General features: G+C 35.0%; 2 protein-coding genes across 2 annotated transcripts; one reads left to right on the forward strand and one right to left on the reverse strand.

Moving 5' to 3' along the window:
• The first annotated feature begins 236 nt into the window (after positions 1-236).
• Positions 237-3,995, forward strand: LOC125857811 (LRR receptor-like serine/threonine-protein kinase EFR). Its single transcript, XM_049537459.1, has 4 exons — positions 237-618; positions 743-1,491; positions 2,237-3,387; positions 3,510-3,995. Exons 1-3 carry the CDS (start codon positions 237-239, stop codon positions 3,050-3,052), a joined length of 1,947 nt encoding a protein of 648 aa, XP_049393416.1. The 3' UTR covers positions 3,053-3,387; positions 3,510-3,995.
• Positions 3,996-4,473: 478 nt separating this feature from the next.
• Positions 4,474-6,564, reverse strand: LOC125859415 (uncharacterized). Its single transcript, XM_049539162.1, has one exon. It carries the CDS (start codon positions 6,505-6,507, stop codon positions 4,747-4,749), a length of 1,761 nt encoding a protein of 586 aa, XP_049395119.1. The 5' UTR covers positions 6,508-6,564; the 3' UTR covers positions 4,474-4,746.
• Between the last annotated feature and the right edge of the window lie 5,470 nt (positions 6,565-12,034).

Raw genomic sequence — 12,034 nt, forward strand, 5'->3', positions numbered from 1 at the left:
CTATTTAGCAATCTTGGATTCTTGGAATGGTTCTTCACATTTCTGCCACTGGCCTGGAGTTACATGTGGTATCAAACACCAAAGAGTAACTCACTTGAACCTGAAAGGCAAGAGGTTAGCAGGAAGCATTTCACCTTATATTGGAAATCTTTCCTTCCTAAACTCTCTTCATCTTTCGGACAACTCTTTCCGAGGAGAAATTCCTGAGTAATCTCTTCAGACTTCAGAACTTAAACATGAGCTACAATTTTCTTGGAGGTGAAGTGCCATCTAACCTGTCTCAGTGGTCCAAACTTGTGACTGTTGCACTAGACCATAACTCTCTGGTGGGGCAGATTCCTTCTGAACTGGGATCACTTTCAAAGCTCACCAAACTGCACTTAGGAAGCAACAATCTGAGTGGAAGTTTCCCAGCTTCACTTGGGAATCTTACATATTTGCAAGAGCTGAAACTGTCATATAACCAGTTGAAGGGAAAACTTCCAGACTCATTGTCACAAATGAGAAGTTTGACACTGATTGATTTATCAGTCAATCAACTTTCTGGTGAGTTCCCTCCTCCGCTCTACAATTTGTCATCACTTAAAGGAATAGGCCTGTCCTATAACTATTTCTCGGGTAAGCTGAGAAGCAATATCGGTGTTGCTTTTCCAAAAGCAGAGAAGATCAACTGGGGAATGAATTCATTCACTGGAACATTTCCAGATTCATTTGCCAATGCTTCAAATACTTGATCTTCCAGGCAACAATTTTACTGGAAATGTACCTGCAAGTCTAGGAAAGGTGAAGAGCTTAAGGTGGCTCAACGTTAACGGTATTCAGTTGGGGAGTGATGAACCTGATAACATGAATTTCATCAGTTCCCTGGCCAACTGCAGCAACCTACAGTACTTGCTTTTGGCCCACAACCACTTTGGAGGCATGTTTCCAAACTCAGTAACCAACCTGTCCACCCTATTGACAGGATTACACATAGGACAGTATAGGATTCGAGGGAACATACCCAAAGAAATTGCAAACCTCGTGAACCTAAATATACTTTACCTGCAAGAAAATCGTCTAACTGGTAGCATTCCAGCATCTATAGGAATCCTTTCAAACTCGGGAACTCTCAACCTCGTGAACCTAAATATACTTTACCTGCAAGAAAATCGTCTAACTGGTAGCATTCCAGCATCTATAGGAATCCTTTCAAACTTGGGAACTCTCAACTTGGATTCAAACAGATTGACAGGCGAGATCCCATCTTCAATAGGAAACATCACGAGACTGCTCTATCTTTATTTGTCTGGAAATACTTTAAATGGAACCGTTCCTCCATCCCTTGGAAATTACAAACAGCTGTTGAGGCTTTATATAGGTGAAAACAATCTAAGTGGCACAATTCCAGGGCAACTGCTGAGTTTGCCATCCCTAGCACATGCTAATATCTCTTATAACTCTTTTATGGGTTCCCTGCCAATGGAGATTGGAGTAGAGCTGTCAAAAAGGGTCGGCCCAGCCCCACCCGGCCCAAGCCTCACGCGCCAAGGAATTTGAAGGGCTAGGGCAGGCTGGCCCTTCATTTGGTAGGGCCTGAAAATGTTCAACCCAACCCAACCCAACCCTAGAAGGGCCGAGGGCTAGGGCAGGCTAGCCCTTTTTTTTTTTTTTTTTTTTTCAAACTTGTAATTCTATAACATCAAGAAAATGAGAAGATTTTCAAATCAAATATGGCAAATAATGGTGTTGTTTCAATAACACTAGCAAAAATTTAGTGTAATTAGCATGTATCTCGCATACCAAATATGCGAGTGAGATAAGAGAGTGACAAGCAAGACAGGAGGGAGGCAAGGGCGTGAGATTTGTATATGTATCCTAGATACATGCAAATCTACTTTGATAGAATGTATCTAGAACAAATTAACCTAATTTTGAATCCATATATTCCGAGATACATGTATCTGGGTACGAAGATTCATAATATTACAACATAGCGTGTATTCAAATTATTAGATCATATACTTGTGAGATTATTGTAAATTACTCTTGAATAAAAAGTTTTGGCCCATGGGCCGACCCCGGCCCAGCCCCGATCAAGCCTCAAGGGCCAAGGGCTTATATGGGTCGGGCTTATATGGGTCGGGCTTATAAGCCCTAGTTTTAAATGGGCTTGAAAAATTCTATCCCAACCCTACCCCAATAACGGGTAGGGTTGGGCCAGCCCCGTGGGCTAAGCCCATTTTGACGGCTCTAGATTGGAGATATAACAAACCTTGCAGGTTTTGACCTTTCTTACAACAATTTCTCAGGCATAATTCCAAACACCATAGGGAAATGTTTGGCCTTGGAATTACTTTACATGCAACACAATTCATTTGAAGGGTCCATCCCGTACTTAGCTGACTTACAAAACCTACGGGAGCTAGACCTTTCAAGAAACAACTTATCAGGAGAAATTCCACCTTGGACTCTGAATCTTTCCTCCCTACTGTACCTGAATCTTTCAGACAACAATTTAGAGGGTGAGGTTCCCGTCCAAGGAGTATTCTCAAATTCAACCGCATTACAAGTTGCAGGGAATCCCAAGCTTTGTGGTGGAATCCAAGAGTTTGATTTACCACCTTGCCCGAAGCAAGAAAACCATAGAACAAAGAGGAAGCGTCTTACACCCATTCTGACTGCAATTATCAGTATTGTTTTATTTGCTGCAATAGCATGTTTTCTGCTTTCTATGTTTTTTATTAAAAGATCCAGAAAACGAAGAGATGCAACATCCACATCTGGGCATCTCATCTTCCCCATGATTATATATAAGGAGCTTCATGATGCAACTAATGGTTTTTCTTCAGATAGGTTGTTAGGATCAGGCAGTTTCGGCACTGTGTACAAAGGAATTGTTCACTCATCAAATGAAAATCCAGTTGCAGTCAAGGTACTCAACCTCCAAAGACACGGTGCATTTAAAAGCTTCATGGCTGAATGCCACACCTTGAGAAATGCCCGGCATAGAAACCTGGTGAAAGTCATAACTGCATGCTCCAGCATTGACTTCAAAGGAAATGACTTTTAAGGCCATAATGTATCAGTTCATGGAAAATGGAAGCTTGGAGGAGTGGTTACATCAAGAATCAGAAGGACAAATACAATGCAATAGCTGAAACATTCTTCAGAGATTAAATATTGCAATAGACGTGGCTTCTGCATTATATTATCTTCATCATCAATGTGAAATCCCTGTGGTTCACTGTGATCTCAAACCAAGTAATATTCTTCTCGACGACAACATGATAGCACATGTAAGTGATTTTGGATTGGCCAGGCTCATCCCTAGTTTTTCTGGGGAAGGCAACCTTAACCAATTCAGCTCACTCGGAATACAGGGAACTATTGGATACGCCCCACCAGGTAAATATCCTTTCTCCTTTTTTTATTATCCTCTACTTAAATCTGACAAATACTTCAAAACTTGGGTTAGTTTCAAATGCACGTTTTACAGAGTGAGTGGCTAATATGGATGAATACTGCAGAGTATGGCATGGGTGCTGAGGAGATTTGTGTAGTTATGGGATCCTATTGCTGGAGATTTTCACTGGAAAAAGGCCCACAGACAAACTATTCGAAGACAATGTGAATCTGCACCTTTTCGTCAGACTGGCATTACCAGATCAAATAATGGATATTGTTGATGGATCCGCTCTCTGTGGAGAAATGACAGGAGAGGATGCTAACAAGAATATAAGTAGTGAACAGATCAAGTGCTTGGTTCTATTTTCCAACTTGGGCTAGCATGTTCAGCAGAAACACCACAGGAGAGAATTAACATGGAGCAAGTTTACAGGGAATTGATAATTATCAGAGACAGGTTTCTGAAGTAACAGGAACACACTGCTAAGCAGTCCCTACAGACCGCTCACAGAAAAGCTTGATTGAGTTGATAGTTACGAATTGTCTTATGTATGGCCAATCTCAGATATCAACTTATACTGTATTTTACACATATGGCAGTAATATCTTTTTTCTCCCAGATGATAAAATACATCACAATGCCCAAGCTCATCCCATTTTATTATGCCTTCAATCAGCAACTGCTATTCCACATTACTTGCTCATAAAGACATGATATTACGCCGTATAGATTTGATGGTTAACACAGCAGTTAAGAAAGCTATCATTACGAAGTCAAAGACCTCTTAAATCATATGGTATCACAAAAGAGGAGCTCTGAATTTGGGCATCATCCAAAACAGTTACGTCATAACTATTATTTTATTCGTTTATAGCATGGAACCAAAGCTCAATCGTTGAACATATAGGTCAAATATGAAGAAATTATTCATCACCATCTAGGCCAAATTTTTCAGATTAAGTTTTTGAGATCGTAAGTGAACAATCCTTGTAAAAATAGAGATAGAAGCTGTAAAGTAAACCTCACATGTCCTCACAAGATCTCAGCAAGTAAATATGTATTGTTTCCAGATGTAGCCCAAAAACAAAAACAAAAAAGAGGGGATGCATACATTCTGACAAAACTACAACCAAAATTGGCATCATACAATCCCTCCAAACCAGTAAGTTTTTCCCACCTCCTCTGCTCACAACTAATAGAAGTCCCCAAAAAATAACTACAAAGAGGCTCACAATTACTGTAGATTTCTCTGATCACTAAAATCCCAAAACCAGAGAAATAAGATAAAAGAGAAGAAACAGTGCTAACCAGCAAAAGAAGCTATTCTTAGAAGCCATGACATTGTGATGTAATCCTCATCATCGATCATTTGCAGCAACATTTGGCCAATCAAGAAACTTATAACCTTGAAGAGACGGTGGCAAGTAAGTTTGGGATGAGTTTGGATTGTCAGGAGGATAAATATAGTCCCTCCCATAATTAAGATCCTTCATTAGCTTAGTTGGTGCATTCCTAAGATGAAGGGGCACTCCTTCATTTTGTCCAACGGATTCCCTTACCACTTTTTGAGCTGCCCCTATTGCTCTATAGACAGCAATAGACTTCGGAGCCAAGGCCAAATAAGCAACACACTGAGCAAGGATAACATTGCACTCAGGCATGCCAATAAAATGGCAAGCTTGGTAGCAAGCAACAGCTTGGCCAAGAGCCGATGGATCAGCTAACCCCACATCTTCACTAGCAAACCTGACCAGCCTTCGTGCTATGTAAAGAGGCTCTTCACCCCCTTCCAACATTCTCGCCAGCCAATAAATGGAAGCGTTAGCATCACTTCCTCTCATAGATTTGTGAAGCGCACTGATAAGATTATAGTGTTCATCCCCTGCTCTGTCATAAGCCAAATGCTTACATTGCATTGCTTCTTTGACATCATCCAGACTGACAACGGCAGACAAAGGAGACTCATCAGCATTTCCTTGTTTGTCCCCTAACTCCTCATTTGATCCTCTAGCCATTCCCGTACGCGCAGCAGCAGTGGTAGCTGAAATTTCCAAGGCGTTTAATGCTACCCTTGCATCTCCATCACAGTTTGTTGAAAGAAACTCTATACATTCATCATTTGCTTCAATTTTCATACTCTCTCCCATACAACAGGACAGCCCCTTATCTGAATCAGCCGCAGCCCGCCTGAGTAGCGTAGCAATATGGTGGGGCTTTAAAGGATTGAGAGTCAAAACTCTGCACCTGGACAATAAAGGCGTAATCAAATGAAATGATGGATTTTCAGTGGTTGCTCCCATGAAAATGACACTGCCATCTTCAATCACCGGCAAAAAGGAATCTTGCTGAGCCTTGTTGAACCTATGAACCTCATCAATGAACAGAATGGTCCTCTTGTTGCTCTTCTTTTTCATTCTTCTCGCTTCATCAACAGCTTCTCTAACATCCTTAACCCCCGAAGTTACAGCCGACAAAGAAACGAACCGGTAGGTATTTCCACCAGCTTCAGAAGCAGAGCAAGTGTTAACTATAGCTCTAGCAATGGAGGTTTTGCCGGTACCCGGTGGTCCCCATAAAAGTATTGAAGGAAGACGACCGCAATCAATGGCTGATCGAAGAAGTGATTTGGGTGCCAAAAGGTGATTTTGCCCAACAACATCGTCAAGGGTTCGAGGTCGCATTCGTTCGGACAAGGGTTCATGAGGGGGTCGTTTCTTTCTTTGTTCAGATTCTACTACTTTAGGACGCTTAGTTAGACGGAGTAAAGGAGGTTCCTCGTCTATTTTTTCCTCTTCTTCTTCATGGGTCGCCACTCCTTTAGTAGGAACAATAGGTTTAAGTACTGATACAGAAGTGGGTGTAAGGGGTTTGGATTGAAATTGAAAAAATCGATCGATTTTGGGTTGGAATGGATGGTGATCGTGGGCGGCGGTAGTGGGAGACCCAGAGGTGGAAGAAGAAACTGGATTGAAATTGCAAGAATCTTGAGAACCCTTATGGTTATGGCCGTGACTGAGAATCCACTCGGTGGCTTTGACGATATCGCCGCCGGTCGCCGTCAGAGCTTCGACGGCGATGTCTTCTGAAAAGCCCATGCTTACAAGCTGCTGCTCAGCCATGGTGTGTTTTTCTGTTTCCCGCTTCCTCGCTCCGTTTGGCGGTATTTGGTTGATGGAAAACGTACTAATTATTGACAAGCAAAATAATTAACTACTGTAATCAAAAGATATTTTATCTTTTGTGTTTATTTTATTTTTGTTATTAAATATTATTTATCATGTAAAACATTTATTAAAGTATTGAATTTATAAAGTAAAAAAATAATATAATAATATTACCCTTATTATTTATAACTATTTGAGTGTGTCAAGTGACAACTATTATCAGACCAGCCTTAGAAAAACTATTAATGTCAAAAATAGCATAATAAGAAGAGAAAAACGATTACCTTTACTAATTTGAAGAAAGTAAATATTCCTTTAAATGAAAAAAAAATAATACATATTATTATAATTGGAAATTTAATATAATTTACCTCCTCATGAATAAGGTGTTATCTATGTAAGATTAATATATGCATAACAACACATCAATAATGGTGCAGTCAAGATTTTCAATAAGAGCATTTAAAATTTAAAGAAATAGACACACTCATAAGCGAAGGAGGTTCGACATCTACTGTATATATATCTATAAAATTATCTTTAACCATGTATAACTAGGATATTGACCACAAGGTGGCTCCATCGCTCACACTAATATGGATTATGGTGCAGTGTAAGACTGATTCAAATAGATAATTTTTACTTGAACATATTCGAAAAGATAATTTTTTTAAAGACTATATTTGCACAACTTTTAAAATAGAGTCGATAAAATCTTAACGGTGACTTTAGAAAGAGACATAAGCGTAAATTAGCCAGCAAGGAAAAGGGAATTAGGCCTTTATTATCTTGTTGTTTGGGTGAAAGGGCCAAGTATAATACACTTGGATAACTTGGGCTGGAGCCCAGATAACAGAGTTTGTTAGTCGAGTTTGATACTATTGGGCCGGGCTTTTGCACAAATAAGATCATTTTGATGTTGTTGATCAAATTTGGAAAAATAGTTGTGGTACTACATATACATAACACACCCAAGGGCGGAGCCAGCTTACTGTCAGTGGTTCATTTGAACCCCCTTCGACAGAAAATATATTATTTATATATGATTAAAATTAATTTTTATGTATATATAATAGATGTCGAACCAGATTAGTTCGTGTGTTTATTTCTTCAGATTTTGAAGCCCCAAAAATCCTAGCTCCGCTACTGAACACACCCAAAAGATTGGTTAACTACACTTTCACAATTTATGTAGGGCGTGATCATAATTTTAGGACAATCTTCGTTGTATCTCTCTTATTAAATTGCTTACAAGTATTGTCGGATTGACAAATTTTGTCTTAATCATAGGTTATGTTAGGAGAGAGGATATAATTTTGACATAATCTTCATTCAGTATATTTTGTTAAATTATTCACAAGTCATATCAAACTGACAAATCTTGTCTTGTACACAATTTATTTTGGCCGGGGGATAACTTTGATACAATCTTCATTTTACATGTCTTGTTAATTTGGTAACAATTTCTTGTGTTGTTCAGTTTTTCATAACACTATTATCAGATTAATTTAAAATAATCTTCAATTTTAGCAATGTTATTAAAATTTTCACAAGTCTAAATTGAATATAGAAAACTTTCATGTGTTGTTAACTAACACTTAAATCTATTGTCCTGAATTTTGAGGCTTTATTCCATTATACACTTCTGATACAAAAATAATAATCTACAATTTGTAAGTATTTTTTAAGAGAATATAATAAAATGATCAGGAGAGTAACTATTTAAGTTAGTTACCATCATGAAAAATGCCTAAACTTCAAAAACATAAAATAAAAAAAATCATAGTAGTAAACAAAGAATTTGAAGAAGTCAACGATGTATGTTTTAATTATATTGATATATTAATTGATCCAACGATCTTTATTATTTTTTTAAATGTATATAATGTCCCAATTCACGAGGAAAAGGAAAGAAATGGTAAAAGGTGATGTTGCCCTTTCATGAAACATGGACAAACTTAGCATCTGAATTGTAGCTCTTAGTTATTGTTCCTCAAATGTCACTCTCACACAACCCCACTACAATTTGTTTTAAGTTCTTTTGTTACTATCATTATTTATTGTATGTCACTAAATCTTCAAAAAATAAAATGTTTCAAACATATATATATATATATATTTACTAAAACTATATATGTTTATGCATATAATCAGTTGCAGAGTTAAAATTTTTGTCAAAAATATTCATGCTCTAGAACAAGTAAGAAAATAAACCTCGATGGTCAGATTATCAAACTTGAACTACAACTTCTGTTCCTTTTTATTTTAGAGAAAAGTATTAAAAACACTCTTAATTTGACACAAACTATTAGTTTCATCCTTTAACTATTAACAACCTTAAAAGCACCCATCTAATTGACTAACTAAACTAAAATACACCCCCGATCTGCCGTATGACATAACAAGTGATCAAACTCTTGCAGAAGTATGGACTATTAATAAAATGCCAAGAGAAGTGTTGAAAACACTTTTAAATTTGGCGAGAATTTAGGGGTGTATTTCACTCATGTTACAAGATCGTGAGGTGTATTTAAGTTCAGTTAGTCAAGTAAAGGGATGTTTTTACGGCTATCAATAATTCGAAAATGAAACTAATAATTCACCAAGTTTAGGGATGTTTTCAATACTTCTCTTTTTCTTTCTTTTTTTAACTTAAAAAATGGAACTGAAAAAAAAATGCCCAAGTTTGGGCTCTAACCCAAGCCTCCCAGGTGTATTTGATAGCTTTAACCACCGGGCTATCTTTCTTTACTATGTCTAAAGTATTTAACAATAGTAGTATATATCTAACGATGTCGATATTTAACATATATTCATCTAACCACTCTTAACTAGGAATAATTCCGCCCATGAATATAACAATATTATTAATACATGTAAAGACATATATGTTACATTCCAATATGAAAAGGAAGCCTCTTTGTCATTGTCAATAAACTCTCTCTAATCATGGGACGGATGTAAACAATTTATCATACAAATTTAATAACTTGAGTCCTAATTCTATGTACGGATTGAGAAATTTAATGAATGTGTATGTATTATTGTTAAATATTATCATAGAAAACATATAATATCACAATTTACAATGAAATGTAATCATATAAAGAATGCATGTTATAGAAATTTCTATCCGGATGTAATTTTTTACAATACTAATCTCTATATTATTAAATCCTTCGCGAAGCAAATAACAAAATTAGCAATAAAATACACTCTTATCGTTCACTTCTACTTGTTCAATATTCAAAAAATAAAAGTTTACTTTTACTTGTCAATTCTAATATATCAAAAAAAAAATTATTTTTTATTTTACACTCAACATTAATTATTTATTTTCATAGATCATTTCCAAGATCTAAAATTATATATTAAATAATATGTATATTGTATTTACATATTCATATTAATAGTTATTTCTTACGAAATATGTAAAATCTAAAATGAACAAGTAAAATTGAACAGAATGTCAGAGAACAAAAGTGTGGAGGTTGAGCAACTATATGCTGACAATGAAAAAGGATGAGCATTGCTGGATATAAATGGGCCCATCATTTTATTGGGGGCCCATTAGAATTTAAAGTCTATAATTGGGAATTGGGTGCCGTAACAATTTAAGTACTCACGGGTTTCTTGGCTCTGCACTCTTTAATTATTTTCCCCAACGCCTACTCTATTTTTGACTAACCCAAAGTTTATTTTATTTTTTCTAAATTTGCAATAATAAATAAAAAACCAACGTGGAGGAAATGTAGTAAAGTCCTTTTTGAATTTGAGAAAAGATGATGAAGAAAAATATTAATAGTTACAGATTGTTGGTAATCAAAAACTTTCATTTAGTGAAAATTTAATATTCCATCTGGTTATTGCCTTTCCTTTCTTCCATCCATTTTACGATATTACAAAAATAATGAGGGAAATATAGGACGAGGAGGAAGTATTTTCTCTTTTCTTTTTATATTTTTCTAAAAAATAAATAGTGGTGAAATATAAAATATAATAATAATAAAAAAAAACACTAAGAGAGAATTGGATAACTTCAAAAATGTTGAGGTAATTCAAAGAGAATTGAAACAAGTATAACAAATAAGGGTTATGGTGGAGTAGTAAATGCTCCAAATCAAATATATCGAGTTTGAATCCTTAGTATGATGACATATTTATATTTTCCAGCGCGAATTGAAATTCAATCGACATCAATGCAAATATTGAATATCAAGTGACAAAAAAAGATAATAAAAGTAGGTTTGCATGGAGAAACAAACTCAGAATTTGAAACTAATGAATTTTTAATAATCTCAAATTTAAATTTAAAAAAACCTATTGTATTATGTCCAAAGTCAATATAATCAAATCCCCACACATAAGATCAACTTAGCTTAAACAAGATTCTTCACTATTACTAAACCAACTGTTGTCTTGTTACTTAGTTCCATTAAGATATTTTTTATACATGTCAAATAGATTTTTTAATATAATTATTAATATTAAATCCACACAAAAGTTATGGAATTTTCGATAATTTAGATTCGTCCCTACTTGCATGGATAAGAGGCAATTTGTATAGTAAAAAAAAGGCATCGATTGGATTGTTATGATTTCGAAACGTGAGTTTAAAAGTGTTTGCACAATCCAATTATAATATGAAATTCCCATAAAACTTCAAATCGAGGGACCAACAAGTCACACCACATTTCAATGTTATGTCAAACTTCTATTTGTTAATTATTTGGTGAAAATATATCAATAATCATATACATATAGAAAAATACTAAAAATAGATTATTATTTTTACTTGTCGCTTTAACAAATTAAGAGATAATTTTTTTAAAAAAAAGTTATCCTCCTTGTGAAAAATATTTATTCTCAATCTTATTAAAGTATTAGGAAGGCAATTAAATTTCAAAGAATAATAATTAATTTGAGTAGCTTAATAAAATAAATTATTTATTAATATATTTTAAAGGAGAGTGCAAACTGCACTATGAACAAGTAAAAAGAAATTGATGGAATATTAATATTGCAATTTTTTAAAAAAACATTATATTAGTATGGATTAAGCTATTGTCGCAAGATAGCAATTGAACTTTATTTTCACTAGATATTAGTTAATAATCATATATAGAGATTTTATAAATAATTTGTTTATGCTTTTTTTCCCCTTCAAATCTATTTTGAAATATTTTTCATACTTTACTTGAGCTGAGAGTTTATCAAAAATAATTTCTCTACCTTGACAAAATAAGGGTGTGTTTGATATGGAGGAAAACAAGTATATTTTTTACTTATTTTCTCATGTTTGGTTGGTGAGTAAAAAATATTTTTCGAAATTTTTTTTTTAGTGTTTGATTTATGAATGAAAAATATTTTTGAGAAAATATCTTTTGTTTTTACTAGAGAGTAGAAAATATTTTTTGAATTTAAATTGAAAATATTTTTTAAAAATAAGCTTAATTTTTTTTTTTTTTGGGGGGGGGGGGGT

This window comes from Solanum stenotomum, chromosome 3, assembly GCF_019186545.1.
Source record: "Solanum stenotomum isolate F172 chromosome 3, ASM1918654v1, whole genome shotgun sequence".
NCBI classification, from domain to species: domain Eukaryota; kingdom Viridiplantae; phylum Streptophyta; class Magnoliopsida; order Solanales; family Solanaceae; genus Solanum; species Solanum stenotomum.

Coding starts and splice junctions, on each gene's coding strand:
- LOC125857811 (XM_049537459.1), top strand. CDS start 237: ATGAGCTACAATTTTCTTGGAGGTGAAGTGCCATCTAACCTGTCTCAG. Junction 619..742: donor GTCCTATAACTATTTCTCGG/GTAAGCTGAGAA, acceptor TTGATCTTCCAG/GCAACAATTTTACTGGAAAT. Junction 1,492..2,236: donor GAGTAGAGCTGTCAAAAAGG/GTCGGCCCAGCC, acceptor TGACGGCTCTAG/ATTGGAGATATAACAAACCT.
- LOC125859415 (XM_049539162.1), bottom strand. CDS start 6,507: ATGGCTGAGCAGCAGCTTGTAAGCATGGGCTTTTCAGAAGACATCGCC.